This window comes from Neopelma chrysocephalum, unplaced genomic scaffold, assembly GCF_003984885.1.
Source record: "Neopelma chrysocephalum unplaced genomic scaffold, ASM398488v2 Primary Assembly neopelma1_43, whole genome shotgun sequence".
Classification (NCBI taxonomy): domain Eukaryota; kingdom Metazoa; phylum Chordata; class Aves; order Passeriformes; family Pipridae; genus Neopelma; species Neopelma chrysocephalum.
The window spans coordinates 18,743,277-18,764,531 of record NW_020897702.1 but is presented as its reverse complement, the minus strand read 5'-3'; the positions used below and the strand labels follow the sequence as shown (position 1 = coordinate 18,764,531).

General features: G+C 36.4%; 1 protein-coding gene across 17 annotated transcripts in view; it reads left to right on the top strand.

Annotated features, from left to right (window-relative positions):
* DLG2 (discs large MAGUK scaffold protein 2) overlaps window positions 1-21,255 on the top strand; it is a 1,039,246-nt gene that overhangs the window by 641,003 nt on the left and 376,988 nt on the right. For all 17 annotated transcript variants that reach the window (XM_027677513.1, XM_027677512.1, XM_027677530.1 and 14 more), the window contains one exon: window positions 10,608-10,658. In XM_027677513.1, coding sequence (XP_027533314.1) covers window positions 10,608-10,658 — 51 coding nt within the window. The remainder of the gene's footprint in view (window positions 1-10,607; window positions 10,659-21,255) is intronic.

Sequence of the window (21,255 nt, the reverse complement as noted above, 5' to 3'; positions counted from 1 at the left end):
CACACACACACACACACACACACACACACACACACACACACACACACGGGTGTCTCAGTCAGATACTGGATCCTAAAGTCTTTTGGGCAATTGCCATGGAATCCATGTCCCTTCAGTAGCCAGCTTCTTCAGTTGTCTTGCTTCTAGTTAAACACACCTGCCCTGCCTTCTGACTGCCTCACCTTCCCCTGCAACTAGCCCAGCTTGATGTTTGCTGGCAACCACCCACTGCTACATGCACCCACGTGCACTCCAGCTGCTGGTACCACAGACCCCAACATACACTCAGAATAGAACACTCCTGTACCAAAAACTGGGTAGAAATGGAATTTAAAAGAAGGCATGACCAGAAGATGCTTAGATGGCACAGGGCGTGGACAGGGAAGTGAACTGACGAACTCTGTCTACTTGTTACTGGCCCCTTCTCTCCACTTATCCCTCTGTTGTCCTGTGCTTCTTTCTCTTCGAACCACTTCTATCCCTACTTTTTCCACACCTTTTGTTCCTCACCTAAAAATCTCATAAGTCTTATTACAATGCCAAGATGTTTGTTCCCTGTATACTGCAGTGTGTCCCACCCCCACAGGCAATGATACCCTCCCCAGGCTGTAAGGTGCTCTACAGCTGACCCACAGTGCTGGATGTCACCCTGAGCCCACAGGACTGAGGCTTCCCAGGGAGGGGATGGATTTGTGACAGGTGGGTTCCTCCACCTGCCCTTGTGCCTCTGTGCTCACATGTGTGAACGTGCACCTTTTGATGGGCTGATGGCTCCTGTGATGAACCCAGGATGAGGCAGAAAAAGATTAATCCTGAAAAATAATTTGTCTGTGGAACAGACATGCTAGAGCATGTACAATGTACTAAAGGCCAGTAAAATATCTGTTTAGTGGCCCTGTGCATATTAGAGAATTTGATGTCCAGGAGATAATTTATACACAAATCTAACTATGATGGTCACTGACTGTTAACTTCATTAAGTATTGTTGAGATAATAACCGGAATATTTTCCATATGTCTGCTGCGAAATAGTTTAGTTTTAGATGTGGAAGTTATAGGTTTCATTATGTCAAGAAACCTATGGAGAACATAGTAAAAATACTTCATATAACTGCTAATATATGCTCTACTTCTGGAGAGAGATGATGCGATACTTGACACTTTAAAGTAGTATTGCATGGCATTAAACATTTTCAAAGTACTTCTGGGTTGCGGTTGTGCATTTTAATGTTGTAAAAATATTCTGAGTGTTTCTTTTACCATAGGTTTTTCCAACACTGCTTTCTTAAAGTGAAGGAGCTTGTTGTGCACTGCAAGCTTTTTGTGCTTGTTTCAAAGAGCATTATGTGTCAGCATTTTTCTCAAGCTTTCTTTTGGCTTTTTCCTGAGTGCTTCAGTAAAGCATTTCTCATCTCTTCTGTTATATGCAGTAGTTAATATGTAATCTTAAAAGGGTTGGGGTTTTTTTGGAATATTGAGGCAATGCATAAAAATTATTTGCAAAGTAACTGCCAGGTTCATCTTTCAAGATTTCATTATTGTGTTGGAAATTAGACTGAAGGTGGATGAAGTGGTATATCCCTTTCTCCTTAGATTTAAGTTGAAGAAATTCTTATGAAAAACTGAAATTCTCTCAAACTGATGCAAACCAGTTTTTTTCCTACCAAGAAATCTTGAGAAGCATTTGGAACAGTTTTCTGAATTTTGGCTAGGTTTAGCTTGTGAGTGGTGATGGTCAGTCAGCTTCTTCTTAGGGTTAATCCGTGTGAACAACAGTTACATCAGTTTTTTTCTCTGAGCTTGGGATGAAGAGTAGAAAACCAGCAGCAGAATTAATTGGGCATGAGGGAGCTGTTCTGCTCTGCTTTTAATTGCTGAGTGCAAAGGACTGTGGCTCCCTTCCTGTACATAAAGAGTCTTCCAAGATTTTAAGAGAAATAGTGAACCCTTCTGCTGCTACAAAAAATACTTGTAAAGCAAGTGAATCAGGCATAAAAAGATTGTCCTGTGGAATACATAAACATTTGTTTTTAAATGCACATGTATTTTATGTACATGAATAATCTTTATTATGCCTTTTTTTTTTTAATTTGTGTGAGTATTTTGTTTACTTTTTTAGGGCTGCTCCCTCCTGCTGGTGTAAGTACATCCACAGATGAATAAATGTAACATCAGTTAAACTAGTACAAGCCCAATGACACCAATGGGGTTGCACCAGTGCTACTGACAGTATAGTTTAGCCTTCAGTACTCTACCAGAGTTAACACATGAGAACAAAAAAACCCAAGAGAATTCTTTGATTATGTGTTTTTTTTCATGGGGTGAGAGAGCAGTGAAAGGAGTATTAACTCTCAAAGCTAAACAAAGGTTCTGGGATACAATTTTAGTCACAGAAACATGAGTCAGAGTATGTTCCCTTTTAGCAAATTGCAAGAGATTAGATTATGTTGGTTACATATTTATTTATTGAGGAAATGGGGCATACCTATTAGATCTATTATATATTATTTTCATAATAAGATTGCAACATAAGCATGTTATCATATGGATATGAAAGAATGAAGTCAATTAGTGCTATTCTTTCTTTGCCTAGAATTTTGCCAGTTAGTATGCTAGTGATTTCTCCCTAAAGCTGAGACACAATTTTATCTTAAGTGTTTAAATGAATCAGACTTAACCCACAATTTAATTTAATAATTTTTGCCTTTTAAACACTCTAACTACAGTTACCAATCTTTAAAATTGTCATGCAAATCTTAGTATTAAAATTATTAAATAACCTTATAAGTCCCGAGTTACAAGTACTTTATAATCTTTGTTAATGGAATAAGGTCAGTCAAGTAACAGCAATTTTCCATTTTTATGTATCTTGTGCATGGAATGATAGATTACATGGGAAAATAATTTCTGGAAATGTATGAACTGTTTAAATTTTTCACTGGTTTGATGGATATTCTTCTAAAACTGAAATAGAGAAGAGACAGAAGAACCTAACAAACTGAGCATTTATGATAACTCATATGTTACCATGTCAGCAATGGCAGAAGCACATTAGAAAATGAAAGGCTAAGTGACTGTGAACTTTTGAAGCTGTATAGTAAATGACCTGAATTGTACAAGAAAGAATGTGATTTTGCGGAAACAGATTACTGGATCCAGTCCTCTGCACTGATGCATATTCTAAATTTAAGATACAAAAATATAAGGAATTTTCATAGAATTGTAGAACTGCTTGGGTTGGAAGGGACCTTAAGGATCGTCTAGTTCCAAACCCCCTGCCAAAATTTTAAGAAACAATTTTTTTAGGATGCAAATTCTAGAAGTCTAAAATGTCTCCGTATAGTCAGTGGGCAGACATAGGTTGTTAAAATGACAATTCCATCCTCTCTCCAGTTCCTGTAAAAAAACAAAAAAGCCTAGATGACTGCTTGACTTAGATATCTACTTGTTAGATACTTTATATAATATGATGACATATGAATTTCTCTTAGCATAAGAGAGAAGGTTGTAAGTACCAAAGCTGAACTGTGCATTCTTCTTCTTTTGTTGGTACTAATTTTGTACAAGCTGGAAGTGCTAGCCTAAATGGAATTCAACATGGATGTAATTTCATTTCCATTTACTGTGAACCCTGTTTGAAATCATGATCTCTGCTTTGATCTGCTCCATGTGTTATGCTTATAAAACTGGGAGTTTTGTTTTGGGTCTGCATTAACTGTATCAAGTGCTTACACTTACAACAATATGGGCACTTTTCTTCTGTGGAGTATATGGCCAACATCAGAATATGGACGAAACAAAAAGATGAAGGAAAAACTGATGGCTCACATCATAAAAAACAGTGTGTTATTACAAAACATGTGAGCCTCATAAAATAACAAGAATACCTAGGAGGAGGATATCAAGATGTTTGTTTTTCCTGCCATAGAAAGTGTCAGTTCAATGGTGACAAAACTGCTGAAAAAAAATCTAAATTGTTGCTGAATACTGAAAAGGATTGTGAAGAGTGAGAGAAACAAGTAGGAGAAACCAGAAGAGAATCCCTTATTTTGACAAAATTTTGAAAATGTTGTTAAGCAGGTGAAACATTGGTGAAAAGAATCAAGGAACGTGGAGTGTATGGGTGACTTAATAGGAGTCATGGGAGAAGATTATGTTTAAAGTTTAGTTGGAAAATATGAGAAGGTAGAAAACTGATCATGAATAATGCTTTGGTTGAAATGGGATTAGATAAAGTATGTTTAAATTAGTACATGTGTGTGTCCATCTGTGTATGAGAGAAAAACAGAACAAATTTGGGAGGTAATAAGAAGGAAGAAACAAGTAAAAAAACTGAAAGGAATTAAAATCAGAGAAAGCAGTGGAGGCTGAGTTGGAGACATGAGAAGTTGTGATTAGAGCTGGGGGATGGTAATTCACAGTAGATACAGGAAACGACTGTTCTGAACAAGATTTGAGGAATGGGGTAGACTAAGATAAAATTACAGATTTGGGAATCAATCAGACAAGACTGATAATGGTTACTTTCCAAACGACTTTTTTTATTAAAGGAATGAAAACAAGAAAACCAAGAAAACCTAGGATAACAGGGAGGGAGGCAGAAAGAGGAAACGATGAGTATGGTACATGAACAATGAAGAAGAGGCTGACTAAAAATGAAGTACTGGAGGATGTAGGAGACATCTAAGAAGAAAAGCATGAGTAAATAAAGCACCTTTTGAGCAGAACACATGTTGATCATGACTGTACTGCAGATTTTTGCAGGTGTTGACCCAGAAGCTGGATTTGGCTTCTTGGAGCTCTTCTTCTTGTGTGTTGAGGTTAATATCTTCCCTAAAGGGTGTACAGGGAGGGTGATTGAGTGCTCCGTAGGCATCTGTGGAAGGATCCACAAAGACCTATTCCTGATAAAGTATAATTTTCTTTCAAAACTATATGATCTTTTCACTCTTCATACCAGAACAGTTATATTATGACAAGAAAGTTTTAGGTTATGGTAAATTTTGATTCAAGGAACTTAACATATTGGCCTTGTTGCCTAAAGGAAATACGGATAAAAAGAAGGAAATGGGTTTAGTTTTGCACTGTAATTAAAAATAGATGTCTTATTAAAAAGTCCATAAAATGTACTCGCTCACTTAGATGAAGAAGAGTAGCATGAAAAACTTTCTGGCAGCCTTTTTAGGACAGCTTGAAAACACAAAATCATCACATTTAAAGTCAGAGAAATCAGGAGAGTGTTTTCTATATGTTTATATACAGTAAGAAAAGAAACTTCTAATGCTTTTGGAAAGCAATATCAAAAGAACATCAGCAGCTTTCCTTTGACAATTAATGAAGAAATAACACAAATCTGGAGGTGTAAAAAGTCTAAATAAGGATCACTATTTGGTCTTACTGACAAAACAGAAATTGTGAAGGGCCATTTAGATCTTATACTTGTTAAATTACCCAAATGGCCTTGATGTTTCTGAAATGTAAAATAACATGGTCTAGCAAAAGGTGACCCTGCCCATGGCAGGGGGGTTGGAACTAAATGATCTTTAAGGTCCCTTCCAACTCAAACCATTCTATGATTTCTGATTCTAGGACCATCTCTAATTATACAGCAAATTGGAAATTTTTAAAAGACAAATATATCCTGGCATTACTTTCACAATAAGAGTTTGGCAATCTTGTATTCTGCTGAGGTTTGCATGATTAGACAACTGGTAAAACCATACAGCCAAAGGAATAAAATTTGCATGTTGAAGGGTAGTTATCTTCCTATGCATATAATAATAGAAGTAAAAGAAGCAGTCTTCTTTCCTGAAGATGGCTGAAAAACAATATCCAATTAAATATGATTAAAATGAGTTTTGCTTGTAATAAAAGTCTACAGATGTTATTTTTAGGGAAAACAATCTCTTCTTGAAAATAAGGCTAAGCATAACAAAGAGCTCTAACAACAATTATTATTAGAAAGGAAAGGGGCAGTGGTATTGAAATATTGCAGTTGTATAAATTGTACATGTTTTGATGGTGTTGCTGCTATCATAATACACTGCTTATCATTAAGATTCATATGGTGAAATCTATGTCTTATTGAGTGGGTGGATGCAGTTGAAGATGGGTTGAAGCATGGCAAAAAAGAATTATGCAATACTTTACTTTTTGAGTGTAAAGACGTCCATCAAATCAAATAATTGCAAAAGTAAAGTAAAAAAAAGAGTATCAAACTATTATTATTATGTGAAAAAAAATCTTAAAAAGTCTTAAAGTGGCACAGTATGTGGCAGAAAATGAAAAACCCAACAGAATGTTTTTCTCAAGTATTTTAGAATTGTAGCATCTGTAGAACTGATTTTCATTAAGGGACTACTTCAGCTGCTTATGTCACCTTTAAACTACTGTAAAGGAGAGACTTCCTGGAAAGTCAGAGTACAAGTCTTCCCATAAAGGAACAAACAAATCTCAGTTTGTCAGGTCTTTACTTAGGTGTTCTGTGTGCTACACTGTATTTCAGATTTTTTACGAAATAGTATATAAAAAACTCTCTTTACCTGTTCCTTATTTTTCATTCTTCTAAAAGTGTCATTTGAAGATGACTAGGGCTGTCATCTTAGAAAGATAAGAGAACACTAACAGTGAAGAGAGCTCCACCAGGAAATCTCTCTTGAATAATGAAGTCTAGATAGCTACCATACATTACATCTCTTTCCTAAAGACATTTTCTTGTAAAAGTTAGGTAGAGTCCTCCAGAATAACAGGTGCAGCTGTAAATGAAAAGCAACTGTTACCCTGCCTTTACAAGCAGTTGTTTTAAACATTGGCGCTTAAGTAAATTATGGTAACTTATTCTACGAGGGCTGGATATTAATCACTCTCTGAATCATGAACATATGTAAGGTCAGGAGACTGAGAAACTTCTTGCATTAGACCTGTATGTTGGCAATGTAACAGAGGCCCTCAAAATTACCTCAAGGTTTCATGCCGACCTGCTCCCATGTAGCACTTCTATGTTTTGTCCTGGTCAATGGTATCTTTTTTTCTTCTGCTGGAAATAAAAGATGTTCCTGGATGAGACACATTTTTATTCCAGACTCTGTGCCTTGAAGAAGGGGTGCAGTTGATGGTGTCCTTCCATGGACCTCATCTAGTGCACCTCTTACCCACTCTTGCTGGAGTCCTGTGGACCCATTTCTGTCACAGGTGGTGTTGAGCACTCTTTCTCAGAAGAGTGGACATCAGTGTCCCAAATCAGAGAGAGAAGCCACAAGCAATATATCTTGACTTTGAGCTTTTGGAAAAGGGAAAAGACTGAATTGTTCCTGGTGGATATCCTACCTGTTGGGCATGTGGGAGGAGGTGCTGAATATCATGTCATGCATGAGCTGTCATGCTTGTCTGGGTCCAGACAAGCCCAAAAAAGCAATCAGGAAAGCTGCTTAACTGGAGATCTGGTCTTTCACTGGTGTATAATTATAAAAGACATACGGCATCCCTTAAGCAGAAATTTGTTACAGTCTATAGCCAGGAGAAATGCAGAGAAAACAGATTTAAGGCAAGTGCTCACCAAACTTTACATGTCATTTTTAGACTCTGTTTGTACATAGTGAAAGGAAACCTCAGGGCACAATTCATCTCACCTACCTGAGATTTCTAGCGTAGGATGAAATGAATTAAGACCTCCATGTGCCTGTTTTTTTCTCACCTGAGTATAAGGTGTTACTTCACATTTCAGAATTATAAATACAAAAAGTTACTTGAGATTAAAGATATCTGTCATGGTGAGCTTGCAATCCTGAAAGATGAGAAAGAATTTTCCCAAACAGCTGGGAAATGCTGATGATTTCTTTGACTGTGTAGAATAGAAAATTGTATGAAAATGTTTGGAATTTTTCATAGGTATCTAAAATCATGCAGGCTATAGTAAATTTTGCTGTGTGTTCTTACTGCAATCTGATATAAAAGCAGGATTTAGAAAACTCATATAAGAGAGACAGAAGAACAGGTTCCCACTACTTGCAAGAAATGTAAGTTGCAGATTCAGAGAGCTTGTTTAGTTGCTTTGACAGGCCAGAGACTGTCAAGTTAAAATGTACAAAAACAGAGGGTATGTCCATATGCTGCTAAAGGAGAGGACAGTCAAGCCAGTTCCAGGGCTGGAGCCATGTTTCTCTTCCTGCTTGACTGTTGGCTCACTCCTTGGCTATTTGCTTCCAGCAGGCTCCAGACAGAAACAGCCTTCAGCACTAAGAATTGGCTGAAAACTGACTGTAATTTAGCAGTGTAGGTGCAGCCAGACAGTCTGAATATGAAACAAAATGGTGCTAGCAATGAATGGTACTACATACAGCATTGTTCCACCTGCCTCAGGTAGGTGCAATATTTTATTAGATCCTTTACAAAATAACTGCATTGTTCTGCTGAACAACCAGCAAGGCAAACAGGGCAGTGAACTGTGTACGCAGACATATATGTTTAAACAAAAGGAGCTGGATCAAGATCAGCTTTTTAATTCATATCACTCTCGATGGTATAGAACCTGATAATGGAACTCTGCTGGGATTAATCATGATTTGAATTGAAGGCATTTTCAGAATTGCAACTATGGATGATAATAGAAACCCCTCAGATGATCATAAGCAATATATCGTTTGTGTGCAAATACAGATTGAGTATTCAGCTTGTGTTTTGTCCTTTCATCTTTATACAGAGGTTGCTCGCTTCTCATATCCCTCTTTTTCCCATTTTGCTGCACTAACGAGTTTTTAATGCAAAGGAAAAGCGATTATAAGCAGTGAAGCAAAGACAGCTTTATAGAGCAAGACTGAGGAATTGAAGACATAGATCAGAGTTATCCACCAACTAAGATGAAAGAGAAGTTTATGAAAACAGAGACATATAGATGGCTTTGATTTCATTATCATTAGACAAGAAAGGACAAAAAATGGAATAGCTATAAAGCTGTTCGTTCATACCTAGTAAGTTGCCTATAATAATAAAAGACTGAGTGCGGAAAGTAAAAGACAGTGCAGAAAGCAATAAAGTGATAACATAGAACAGGAAAACATCCTATAGTAAATTTTTTTCATCTCTGATTTTAGTGTAGTGTGATGTGATCGCCAGATCATAATAAGTAAAAAATACAAATTTTATGCACTTATTAAATATTTTATTCATTGATGCTCTGTTTTCATTTCAATGTTAAGCATGAGTTGTTTGTTTGGACTTTTCTCTCTCTTTCCTTTTCAATACAGATTCTGGGGATTCAGTTTGTGTTACTGATTTCATGGTTTATAAGATCTTGAATTGCAGACAAATTAAATAGTTGGTGGATTTTATAGAAAGCTTTTGTTTGGTAGATGCATGTACCTTGTTATAATATTCATAAGAGAAGTACCTAATTACATTTGAAAGATGCTTGACTAGATAAAGAATGATTTATGTACAGTGTTTTCTAATTACAGTTAGAAATGTAATATAGCAAATTAGCAGTTGGGAGTGGGGAGGCGTAATAAATGTTCTTGTTCTGAGAAATAACAAGTCTATTCCTTGAAGATCATGCTTTGCTTCAGTTTAGATCTTGCAAAATATTTTTTTCATTAAGTAAAACACTAAAGCAAAAGTATTTTCCAGGACATAGCCTATCATCACAAAAACTAAAGTGTCATGATTCATTTTTTTTTTTTAATTAATCAATACTTTTTGGCCAAGCCAAAAAAATGCTGACTGGTTGTAGCTAAGTGATGCTTTGAAATTCTTCTAAGATTGTAATGAGAGAAGTATTTTCATTGCTCTGCAGTTTACTTACTATATAGTCAGCCTTTGTAGCTTTCTCAGATGCAGTACTCTACCCATTTAAGAAATGACAAAAGTAAGGGATGTTAAGTGACATACCTAGAGGAACAAAAAAAATCCATGTCAGACTGGAACAAGGTTTCTGAATACTGCTTAAATCAGTGTCATGTCTTCAGCTGATAGATTTCTTGTCCGGTGCAATCCATTTTGGTACTCTACATTTTGTAGCTTAATTTATTTTGACACTGAGACTCGGCATAAGAATTACATTAACATTCTATGCCTTTTTGCTATTTGGCTGTCTATTTCAAAGGTCCTCTGTCATGTTCTTGCCCTAGGTTAATATAGTAAACAAGATCTATTTCAGTGTATGTATCAGTGAGTGATTTTTACATAAGTACTATGAGTTTCGTGCCTGTTTTTGTATTGCAGTGTAAATTGCAGCTCATAAGACAACGCATGAATAATCTTTCTTCCATTTGTGAGAATAATTTTTAGAAACAGTCTTCTATTTTGACATGAAACTATTACCTTTTAAATATTTGCACAAAGTCCACAAACACATTATGCCAAATATCAGTCACATTACATAAGGGACTTACATATTCATTACATACCAAACTTTTACTGTTTTCAAGTTTATAGGCTTGATTACATGCCATTCAAGACAAAGGGGAGCTAAGTAGTCTACAATTTAGAAATCCTCACCTATATGTTGAAAAATGTGCTTCAGGAAACTGATGATACTGGAAGAGCTGTACAGCATGCCTATGAAGCTACCTTCCATGTGCATTTAAGGAATTTTCTGATTTTATTTTGTTTAGGTCAATGGAACAGAAATTGAATATGAATTTGAAGAAATTACTTTGGAGAGGGTAAGTATAATTTATGCTCTCTTACAGGAGAACACTGAAATAAAAATATTGCAATTAATTATGAAATTGAATGTGGTCAAGAATAAAATTGTTTATATTTTCAATAAAGGTGGCCACTGTTTATTATAAACTATAAAAATGTGAGTGATACAACAGGATAAGCTTTTCATGATATTAAGATCTCTGAGGTGTAGATACTTGCAGACAGTATTCAAAATGCTTTTCTTCCTCATAACTCTGTCAGTGCTCAACTAGGCATTTGATTATTGTGAAGAGCCTGCAGGACTTGGCAACTCCCTTTTTAGCTTGTCAACTGGAATTGTGGCATCTTTTCCCTTTAAAGATCTTAGTTTTCCTTGCACATGTTCATAATAGAGGACATGTAGTGTAATACTATAAAACAAAAATTTCAAAAGGGTTTTTAATGTTTAAGTGGCTACATAAAAGCTATAGACCATAGCTATGTGTAAATGATGTGTTTTCTCAAAGGCTGAATTACCTGAGCTATAATCAGGGCTTGCAGTGAAGGCTTTCTTTGTAGTGTGGTTTAAAAGTAGCACCAAAAAAGATATTTAAAATTTTTGTTGCATAATATCTTCCTGGATTTGGTGTTTTTTCCTTGCGTTTTGGTTACATAGCTGCTGTCTTTACACTGTGGACTTTGTTTGACACAAAATCAAGACCAAATGGGCTGTGTATGGTGTGAGAAAGAAAGTCTGAGCTTTGTCACGTGCCATAGTGCTTGCAAAGATTTCTAATGGATGCAAGAATGTCATCACTGAATTCCTTCAGTATTCTACCAACATCCTGGTAATATGAAGTTTTTCCTTCTTGAAGCACAGTTCAGCCCCTTTTTACATAAAATGATTGAATGAAAGGCCAGATTTATCAAGGTTTGACTGACACCATATGAACAAATGCCTGTAAGGTAGCAAATTACCATTAAATTAGATACTTAAATTAAATAATCCATTGCATTTCTTCTGCATGTTATATTTTTAATTGTCCAGGATAATGAATTCCATAACCACTCAACTTAAAGGGATACAAGTTTATGTTCTCATTGATTTTGCTCTCTCGGGCAAATTATGAAAGAGCAATATATCTTTTTGTCATAGCCATCCTCATAACAGATAACATATAAGGTTATAGGCACTTTTTATCTACTGCCTCTCAACTTACTCGCACATCACTAGTTATTCATTGGACTAGAGTTTCCAAAGGTCACTGAACAGAACACATGCCTCCTGGGTGATATTTTGAAACCACTTTATTTTTAACAGATGTGTAAGTTATCAGTCTACATATTGCAGAATGAATGTGATTTGCATCTCCTGTACCTGTCAGATGCAGATAATTAGTTGTTCATAATGCAACATAATATCAGTTAGAGACTGAACAAGGATAGCAAAAAGAGATACAGATCTTAATGGAGAATATTTCAGTTGTTTTCTGGATGCTGCTGGATCTGTGGCCTCTGATTATTACTGCTCAAAATGTTCTGTCACATGTATTAGTGTTTTGTCTCAAAGGCAGAATACTGTGTCTGCTGGTTTTTGTGTGAGACATAAAACACGAGTGATTGCCTTTAAATAACTGTCATTTATGTCAGACTAAAAGTGTTTTGAGAAAAAAAGACATTTTAGATGTTGATTACCCATTTTCTTCCACAAAACTGCTTTTAGAAATTAGATGGGAATCTTCTCTCTGTATTTAATGGCAAAGCTGCAAAATGTATTAAGGTTGCTGCTGTTGAGAGAGAAAAATGTAGTTTGCTCATACCAAACAGTTGGTAATAAACTTTACATTTTACTCCAGCTATTCAAGTTACAGGATTCTGCATCCCCAAACCCACCAAATATTTTCTTAATGACTTTTTATCCACATTATGAAATGGTCAATATAATTTAAAGGATTTTACATTAAAAGAAATTGGTTGAGGGTATATTAGGGCTTTTGCACTCTTACCTGCTTTTTTTAATAACATAATGAAAGGGGAGGTGGTAAAGGATTCATGAATTCAAAGCACTTTGCAGTCTCTATAGACACCATTAATTTAATTTTAGGAGATCACCTTCATCCCTAGGTGACATGAATTTGTGGGATCTCCTCCTGAAGAGAGTTACTGCCTTTGATATGAACCTTGCCTCAGGGTGAAGAGATGTCTCCATCCCTTGGGGAAAAATAAGACCACTGGGTGCATGTTGGCAGAAAGTGTCCCATGTGGAGCTGAGGAGCAGATTAGCAGAGTCCCAAAAATGCCAAGAGCAAACTCTACTAATGGTCTGGGGGGAACGATAGTGTAGAGCTTGCTGAGACCCAGCTGGTATACCAATGAATGACTTCAAGGATACAGTGGGCTTGTGAGGAAAGCTTTTTTTTTTTTAATTTTTGCTCTTTGAAAAAATGTTGTTCAGTTGTTTTTATTTAAAATGTTGTGTCCTAGTTTACAGTTAAAAGGCTTCAGGGAGAGCTCACATAGACAATGAATTTGAGGCAGATCCACCTTAAATCTATGATCAGTGCTGTTCCAGGAGTTAAAGTTGTAAGTATACCTCTGCCAGCCCTCCCTGTAGTGAATGCTCTTATCCTCTTCTTCAGTTGTGCCAGCCACTCCTCAGGTACCTTCACCAATCCCTGAGCCCACAAGGACCACTGTTAAATAAGCAATTCTCATTTAGAGCTCTCATAAGAACATACTTGAATAACAGTTCACAGTTAAGACAAATTAAAAAGACCAAAAAAAAAAGTGTGTGTGAGATTCTTTGCTAACTTACAGGCATAAAATGCAGATCCAGGTGTCCAGGTGTAAACTAAAACTTTGTGATTAGTAAAAACCTACAATGCCTAAATGCACAGTCAGAAAAAATTCTTTAAAATAAGCCATTTGCTCTAGCTTGAATATTAAAGACATTTTAAAAAGGAAACTCTACATAAAATGATTCATATTAGTGCAGTCATGTTAGTCTTCCATTACTGCAGGACTTGAAAAACATATCTAGTGCTATCAAGAGACCGATCCGCATTTGTAAATCAGTGGTCAGTGTAAGACATAATCAGATATACTCTGGTACAAAGGCTAGCCTAATATCCCTGAGCTGGAGGAAAGTTTTAATTGATTGACTCCTTGATACAGTACCATGCTTGGAGACATATGCTGAAGAGTGGATTTTAATAGAGGTTGATGGAATATCAGCCAATATAAATAGTTACCTTGATGACAAGGAAAGAAAGACAGTGGATCACTTAATGATTCATATTGGATTTATGCAAAGTTCAACATCTGAGTTCAAATCTCAGTACTTTTTTGCTCATCTAACCTTGCCTACTCTTTTGATGTTAGGAAAAAAGAGGGCAGTTATGATTAGTAAGGCTGTTTTCATGTTCAGCACATATTTTTATTTGGTAGCTGTATAAAAGGAAAATTATATTATTTTTTGTGGAATAGACTGCTTAGAAAAATTAAATTATATCAACACTGCAATTAAAGACATCTAGTTCCCAGAGCATTTGCATCATGAGGTTGAATGACCTTGGTATCTGAACAGATCCAGCTCTAACTGAGAATTTTCCCAAGGTTGAGACATGCAGCATCTCTACTTTTTCTTTTATACTCCTGTGGATTTTCTGGCTTGTGATAACAATTCAGATTACACGGCAGAATGTTCCCATTTTTTAATGAACCACGTCATTTTACAAAGTGTTCAGGAACTTGTTGTTTTGTTTCCTGCTCACTTTTTCAGGTTTTCAGATTGGTTGCAGTTGTTATTGGTCTCACTACAGCTGAGGGAGAGACAGACATGGATGCTCACATAGCGTAATTTTTTCCTTAGAAAAATCAGGTTAAATACATTCATAGAATCATGTTCCAAAAGAGTAATTCTCAATGATGATTTATCATCTTGGAATGTGCTGTGATAACCCCGATAAATTTAATTCTCTATCCACCACATGCTCTGTTCAATGGAGAGACTAAAAATCTACTCTGTCTCTTCTTTCCTTTGACTTGATGATTTGGTGACATCAAGCACCATGAAAATATTTAATTTTTCTGGTTCCATATAATAGGTCTTTAAAGGGTAAGGTGTTCACATTTCACCAAATAGAAGGATCTATTCAAATCTCAACTAAAAAGGCTATAACTAATTATAAGTAAACTTTTAAAATTTAAAAATCCTGAGCAAACAGAAGAAATTCTTGCACATTTCAGTAAAGAATTTATTCCAGGCCTCAGTTTTTGTTTACTTTAGATACTTGTAAACCAAAGAAACTGTTTTCATCACTAATTTCCTTTGTGCAAATGTAGAAGTTTGCAAAATATAAACAGATGCATTCCACTCAACACTAAAGAGCAGTGAGAATTAGATTGTATTCAATGATGCAAGGATTTAATTTGACTCGATGTCTTATTTTTTAATACTTATCTATATATCTTGTTTTGGTAGAGATTGTAGAATCATAGAACGGTTTGTGTTGAAAGTGACCTTTAAAGGCGATCTAGTCCAAGCCTCCTACAATGAGCAGGGACACATTCCAGTAGATCAGGTTGCTCAGAGCCCTGTCCAACATTGACTTAAATGGTTCCGGGGATGAGGAATCCACAGCTTCTCTAGCCAACATGCTCAAGTATTTTACCACCCACATTGTAAAAAATTTCTTCTTTAGATCTAGCCTAAATCTACCCTCTTTTAGTTTAAAATCGTCACCCCTTGTCCAACAGGTACAGACCCTGCTAAAAAGCAGTCTGTCCCTATATTTCTTATAAGCCCCCTTTGAGTATTGAAAGGTTTCAATAAGGTCTCTGTGGAACCATCTCTTCTCCAGGCTAAACAACTTGAGGTTGCTCAGCCCTCTGATCACATGTCACTCAACAGGTCCACATCCTTATGTTGGGGCCCCCAGAGCTGAATGCAGCACTCCACGTGGTGTCTCACGAGAGCAGAGGAAAGAGGGGGAGAATCAGCTCCCTCGACCTGCTTGTCACCCTGCTGTTGATGCAGCCTGGTAACATTCATGCCAGGTTATGGCCATCTTCTCATCAACCAAGATCACCTTTTGCTGGTATATGTGGGAAATAAGGTTTTCACTATTAGTCAGTAGTGTATCTTTGTTCTACCTCTTTTTAAAGTGTTAGCAGTTGTTCATAAATCGTTATGCTTTGACTTCTCAGGAATGAGACTGTAGGACACTGCAGTGCCAGGAAAGCCTTCCTTTAAGTGTTTCAGAAGTAACAAAGTGGAATGGAGTGGTCAAGAAATGGCCACTAGGAAAAAAAGTATTTTCGAAGTTTAAAAGCGCGTGCTGTAGACGCATGGCTTATGAGAACCCAGAGTGCACAAATCAATACCCAACCATCAACAGCCCCAGTGGAGTGGTCTGACATCTTCCAGCAGGAGAAAGTAAATCTCTAAAAGTGAGTGTCCCTCAGGTACCTGCCAAGCTCCTCCAAATGCAATGTTGCTCTCTAAGTGTTTATGTTTGCAGAACTGTAAATGATTTCTTCACAGTTGAAAGCTTTCTGTGTGCCCTTATTACATTTGCCTGCTTCCTAAATGGTAGTTATTCTTGCAGCCTCAAACTGAAATAGATTATAATTCAAAGGCAGAATCCTTCTTATTGGCTAGTTTATACCAGATTCATAGTAGAATACTGACCTATACATGTCTATTGCTATAAAGCTCACCCACGGGATTTTTCTCCCAGAAGACACCTATAGGAAGAGACAGAAGTATCTAGGTATGGAACTGTTATCAGCAAGCAGAAAATGAGAATCCCATATTTTTCATTGCTGTGCAGACAATTTGAAATACTGATTTCTTGAGTATCCATATAGAGTCTCTGTAGTGTATTTCTCTCTGTGTATATATAACACAAAGTTCTATAACATGAAAAAAAAAATTAGGAAAGATCCTTGAAAATAAAGGTGTAGTGGGTGCAATCACTGTGCAGGAAATTCTCTTCTGCATTCTAATTCCAATCACATCTTAGTTTTGAGTTCAGACTGATGGGCAGTTGTGTCAATGGCTGTTTTTTACCTTCAGAGAGGTTTGTAAGTACTGGAAAGGGCAGTTGCCTCTGAATGCAGTGGCTGAAGCAAGGTCTGTCTCCTTTCATCTGTTGTATCTTACCAGATTTTGCTTTGACCTGAGGTTATGCAGGAGTGAGCTGATGAAAGGAACTGAAGGAGCCTGGTGTGCAGTCCTGCTAATGGAATACTGAAACACCAGGTCAACATTTTCCAAATCAACTACAGAATTTGGTTGCTTTAGTTCCATGACCTAAATTAAAATTCTTTGGAACAGTCTGATTTTTTTTAATATTGCTCACCCAAATCATGTGATTTTCTTTCACCTCAGAGCAGCCCTGATTTGGTACCCAAAATATAACTAATCACTGGAAAACTTTGTTCTTTGTTCTTATTCTGTCAGAGAGTCATTATGCTGAAACTATTCCTGGTTGTAGAGCTGTGCATTTCTTGTGGGGGCCTGTTCCACCTGTGCGTGGTAGAGGTACAAAACGTGCCAGTCCAGAGTATGCGTGGAAAGACAGAAGAGCTGGGAGATAGAGGGCTGTGCCTTTTGAGGCACAGAAGCTCCTGCCTGGTGTTCTTAGCTGTCATTCTCCACATTCGATGTCTGGGACTGGAAATTCAATAAACCCACGTAACTGTCTTACTGAAGACTATTGAAAGTGAAGACTAAGAGCAGTGAAGGAACAGCTATTAAATATTATCTCTCTCTTAGAGATGCGAACAAAATATTTGTATGTATTGTTATTGCTGTTAATAGTTATATTGCAGAACAAGTGAGCTGCCCACAGCTGCAGCATTGATACTATCCCAAAAAGAGAGACAGGGATAGGAGGACTAGTCTGATATACAGATAGGGATGGTCTGGACTGCTTTAGAATACATGCTGCTAGAAGAACTTGATTTATCCAGGGCAAATACTAAGAAAGCTTATGGTTTTCCCTTGAACCTTTGTTTATGAGAAAGATTTGCCCTATATTTCATCATTGCTGCAGCTTTGCAGAGTGTGCATCCTTTTTCCCAGCTGTGAAGTTGCACCACTTCTGATCTCAGTAATCATGACAGGAAATCTGCAAAGCTGTGAAAGTGAAGACAATGGAGAGGAAAAGGCTATAAGTGAATAGGCAAAAAAAATGTACTGCTACACTGTGATTAGAAAAAGAAACTGAAATAACACTATACATTTAGGTCCCTCTGGGAAGGATTCAAAGAAATGAATATTTTCATATTGTTTTCTTAGAATCCTTATTTTAAATCTAAATGTCTGAAAAACACTTCATGGGTGCTAGCTCGGTTAAATCAGAATAGTGTATTTATTTGGATGTATTGCTGAAATGCTATTTAAATTCCTCTGAGGGTATTATTACAGTGAAGAATGTCCCCTCCCATGCATGTGTGTTAGCTTTATAAATCAGAGTAAAAGAAAATACATAGTTTGGATTTACACTTGATGATTCAAGCTTTCCAAGGCAAAGAATATTTGTATTACTATGAATTAATTAGGCTTTTATTCATCTGTGTATGTAAATTTGACTGTCTATGTATTCACTGATTTTAGTAATTCATATAATAATTTCTGAGTATTTCTTCAGATGAGGGGTTCACAGTTTGTTTCAATGAATCCTCAGGTCCACAGAAGATTATAAGAGTTGAGTGAAAAATTTTAATTAACTGAATATTCTGTTATGAAAGCTCACTGTGGTATTTTAGTGGTTTCAAAATAATTTGAAGCTTTGAAGAATGCTCAAACAGATAAAGAAATGCTCAAACAGATAAAGAAAATTTGAGATTGTTTGCCATATTTTTTAAAATTTAATAAGAATCACTTGACACACTGAGCTATTTTGTTCCCAAGGGAGTAGATTTCATTCTCCAATATATTGAATCTCAGGCCTGAAGTTACTTAGATTCTCTGCCTTGAAAACTCACTGGGAATTTGTTCAGGGAGAGCATGTCAGTAGAAAATACAGATACTAGAAAGAAGGCACTAGACACTAGAAAGCATTCTGAAAGTGATAGAAACAAAATTAAATTAACTGGAAAATATTGTGTGTATTCCATATCAAAAATGAAGAAAAGTTAAAAAGTTAAACATAATTTATTTAAGAGTTTAAAACCTACCTAAGTGAGTATAGGAAAAAGAATTATTCATGTTCATCTCTACTTAAAAGTTTTATCCCTTTAATTTTGTCAAGATCACTGAGACCTTGAGTTACCTATTATTTGAAAAGTTACTTCATGCAAGTCATAGCTGCCTTGAGGCAATGTTCTGCTGCTGTTTCTTTTAAATTATTATGATATTGACATTTTATTTTTCAGGTAATATCACTCATTTATTGCTTTTCTCTCATTTCCTAACTCACTTGCTCTCACCAGATAGTTTTCAGGGAGTAATTCTGCTGCTTTTTTTTATTATTTACGACTTTACATGAAAATTGCCTTTCCTTTGCCTTTCCGCTCTTTAGGATGCGGCCTTTGAGCTTATTTACTCTATTATCTTTAGCTGACGAAGTCCAAGCTATGTCTCACTCGATTTGGTGTTTGGAAAGTGAGCATCTAGTGCTGGCTGGTTTTGAAGCTGCCTTGGCGGTGAAGTCAAAACTGCAGAATATTGCAGTTTCTGAAAGGAATACTTCAGTGTGCTGTAGATAATGTTGGTCTAAGGGAAGAAAGCTTTGTACTATGAAACAGGGCAACCTTTGGAGCTGTATCCTAGTCCTCCAGTCTGATGCAGGATAGCAGACCTTTCCCTCCAGCCACTGTTATACAATAATTTTGCCTGGAAATAATTTTGCAGGAGTTTAATCCAGATTTAAGAGTGTTCTCAGTGCTTGGATTTTATCACAATTTTCAGGAAGTGCAAACAAATGGGTGTTATATTCCACACAGTGTGACTTTTCCAAACTGGCATAAATAAGCCTTTTGGAACAGGCCCATGGAGTCACCATCCCTGGACATATTCAAAAGGAGTACACATGGCACTTTGTGGTATGGTTTAGTGGACATGGTGGTATTTGATCAAAGGTTGGACCTGATGATCTTGGAGATCTTTTTCAACCTTAGTGACCCTATGATTCTATGAAAAAGCCTGCCAGTAGAAATCAGTCTAAGTGTACCACCCAAGCAAACCTGGTGTCCCGCTCTGAGATACTCCACATCAATCAGCACAATGAGCAGAGCTGCGAGTGAGGCTTCCAAATAAACATACCAGTTTTGAACAGAAACACTAATAGGATGGCATGTATGCATTAAAAAGTAGTTATATGTGTGTCTGAGATGCTTCTTTTCCAAGAAAGTATGTGGGAAATCTTTTTGCATAAAGACTGAGAAAGCAGTACAGAAAAAAGTATGAGCTACAAAGCACTGGTCTGACTCAGTTTTCACTTAGTTTTGCAACTGGCATTGACAAATAATATGTAGATTTAAAATATGTACAATTAAGTAAATGAGAAAAATGAACCTCAATTTACTGGTAGAAAATGAATCATTCTGGAGATGATAATAATCACCTTGCAACAAAGATGGTCATTTTCAAGGCAGGACTTTAAAAAGCCATCTCTGATGGTCTCTTAGGAAAAGCAATGCTTTGCATTGCAGAAAATTGCTTTTCATTTTTGTTATAATTTAAAATCAAGTGTAATGCATAAATTAGGGCCACACAACCTTGAGGAATCAGTATGCCATTTTGGTAGGGAGTGACACTACAGAGATGAAGAGGAATAAGGGGAGAAAAAATTTGCTGTATTAACCAGGCTGAATTCCACAACTATCATTGCTGTGCATCTTAACACAGTATCACAATAAAAATCTCTGATTTGTTCTTTGGATGCAGCATTGCAATTATTTTCTGTTCATATGCATTTGTATTTGAAGCAGTCACAAGATCATTTGTGTTCCACTTATAACTACCATCCAGTTTATCTTTGACTCTGTGAAGGGAAGAAAAGCTTTTCCTTGTCATAGGAGGGCTGAGAATTTATCTTATATGCTTTTTTGCAAAGCAGTTTTACAGAAGCAATGGCTCACTTTGTAGCACGTAAAAGTTCTTCAAAATTATATGATGTAGACCATTTCCTCTCAAATTTGTCCCTATGCTTAAAACTGCAACTAAATGTCAAATGGATAAGGTAACACCAGGTATTCTGAAGTCATAAGTAGATGAAAAGCAATTGTATGCTGCTTATGCATGTTTTATATTGCAAGTTATTGCTTTACCCTAAGAATTTGACCTAGCTGGTGAGACTCAAGCATGGCTTGAAAGTCACCTCATGCAACTTAATGTGATATATGAATTCTGACTGAATTCTATGAATAATTCATTTTTTGAGTGGTTTTTAATTTTGCAGAGTTAACTTGTTCCACATTTCCTATACCTAACCTGCAAAGCAGAAGAGAGCTGCTGGTAGCATATTGCCACTGTGAAAACTTAATACAAAGATTGCTATTAAATGGAATTCAACTATATAGAGGGGAAGAAAACAGAAATCACTAAAATAAATTATGAGCTTGTAATTTTAATCTTTACTAATGCTGAATAAAGTGCAAATCTTTCTCTTAACTGTAACAGTG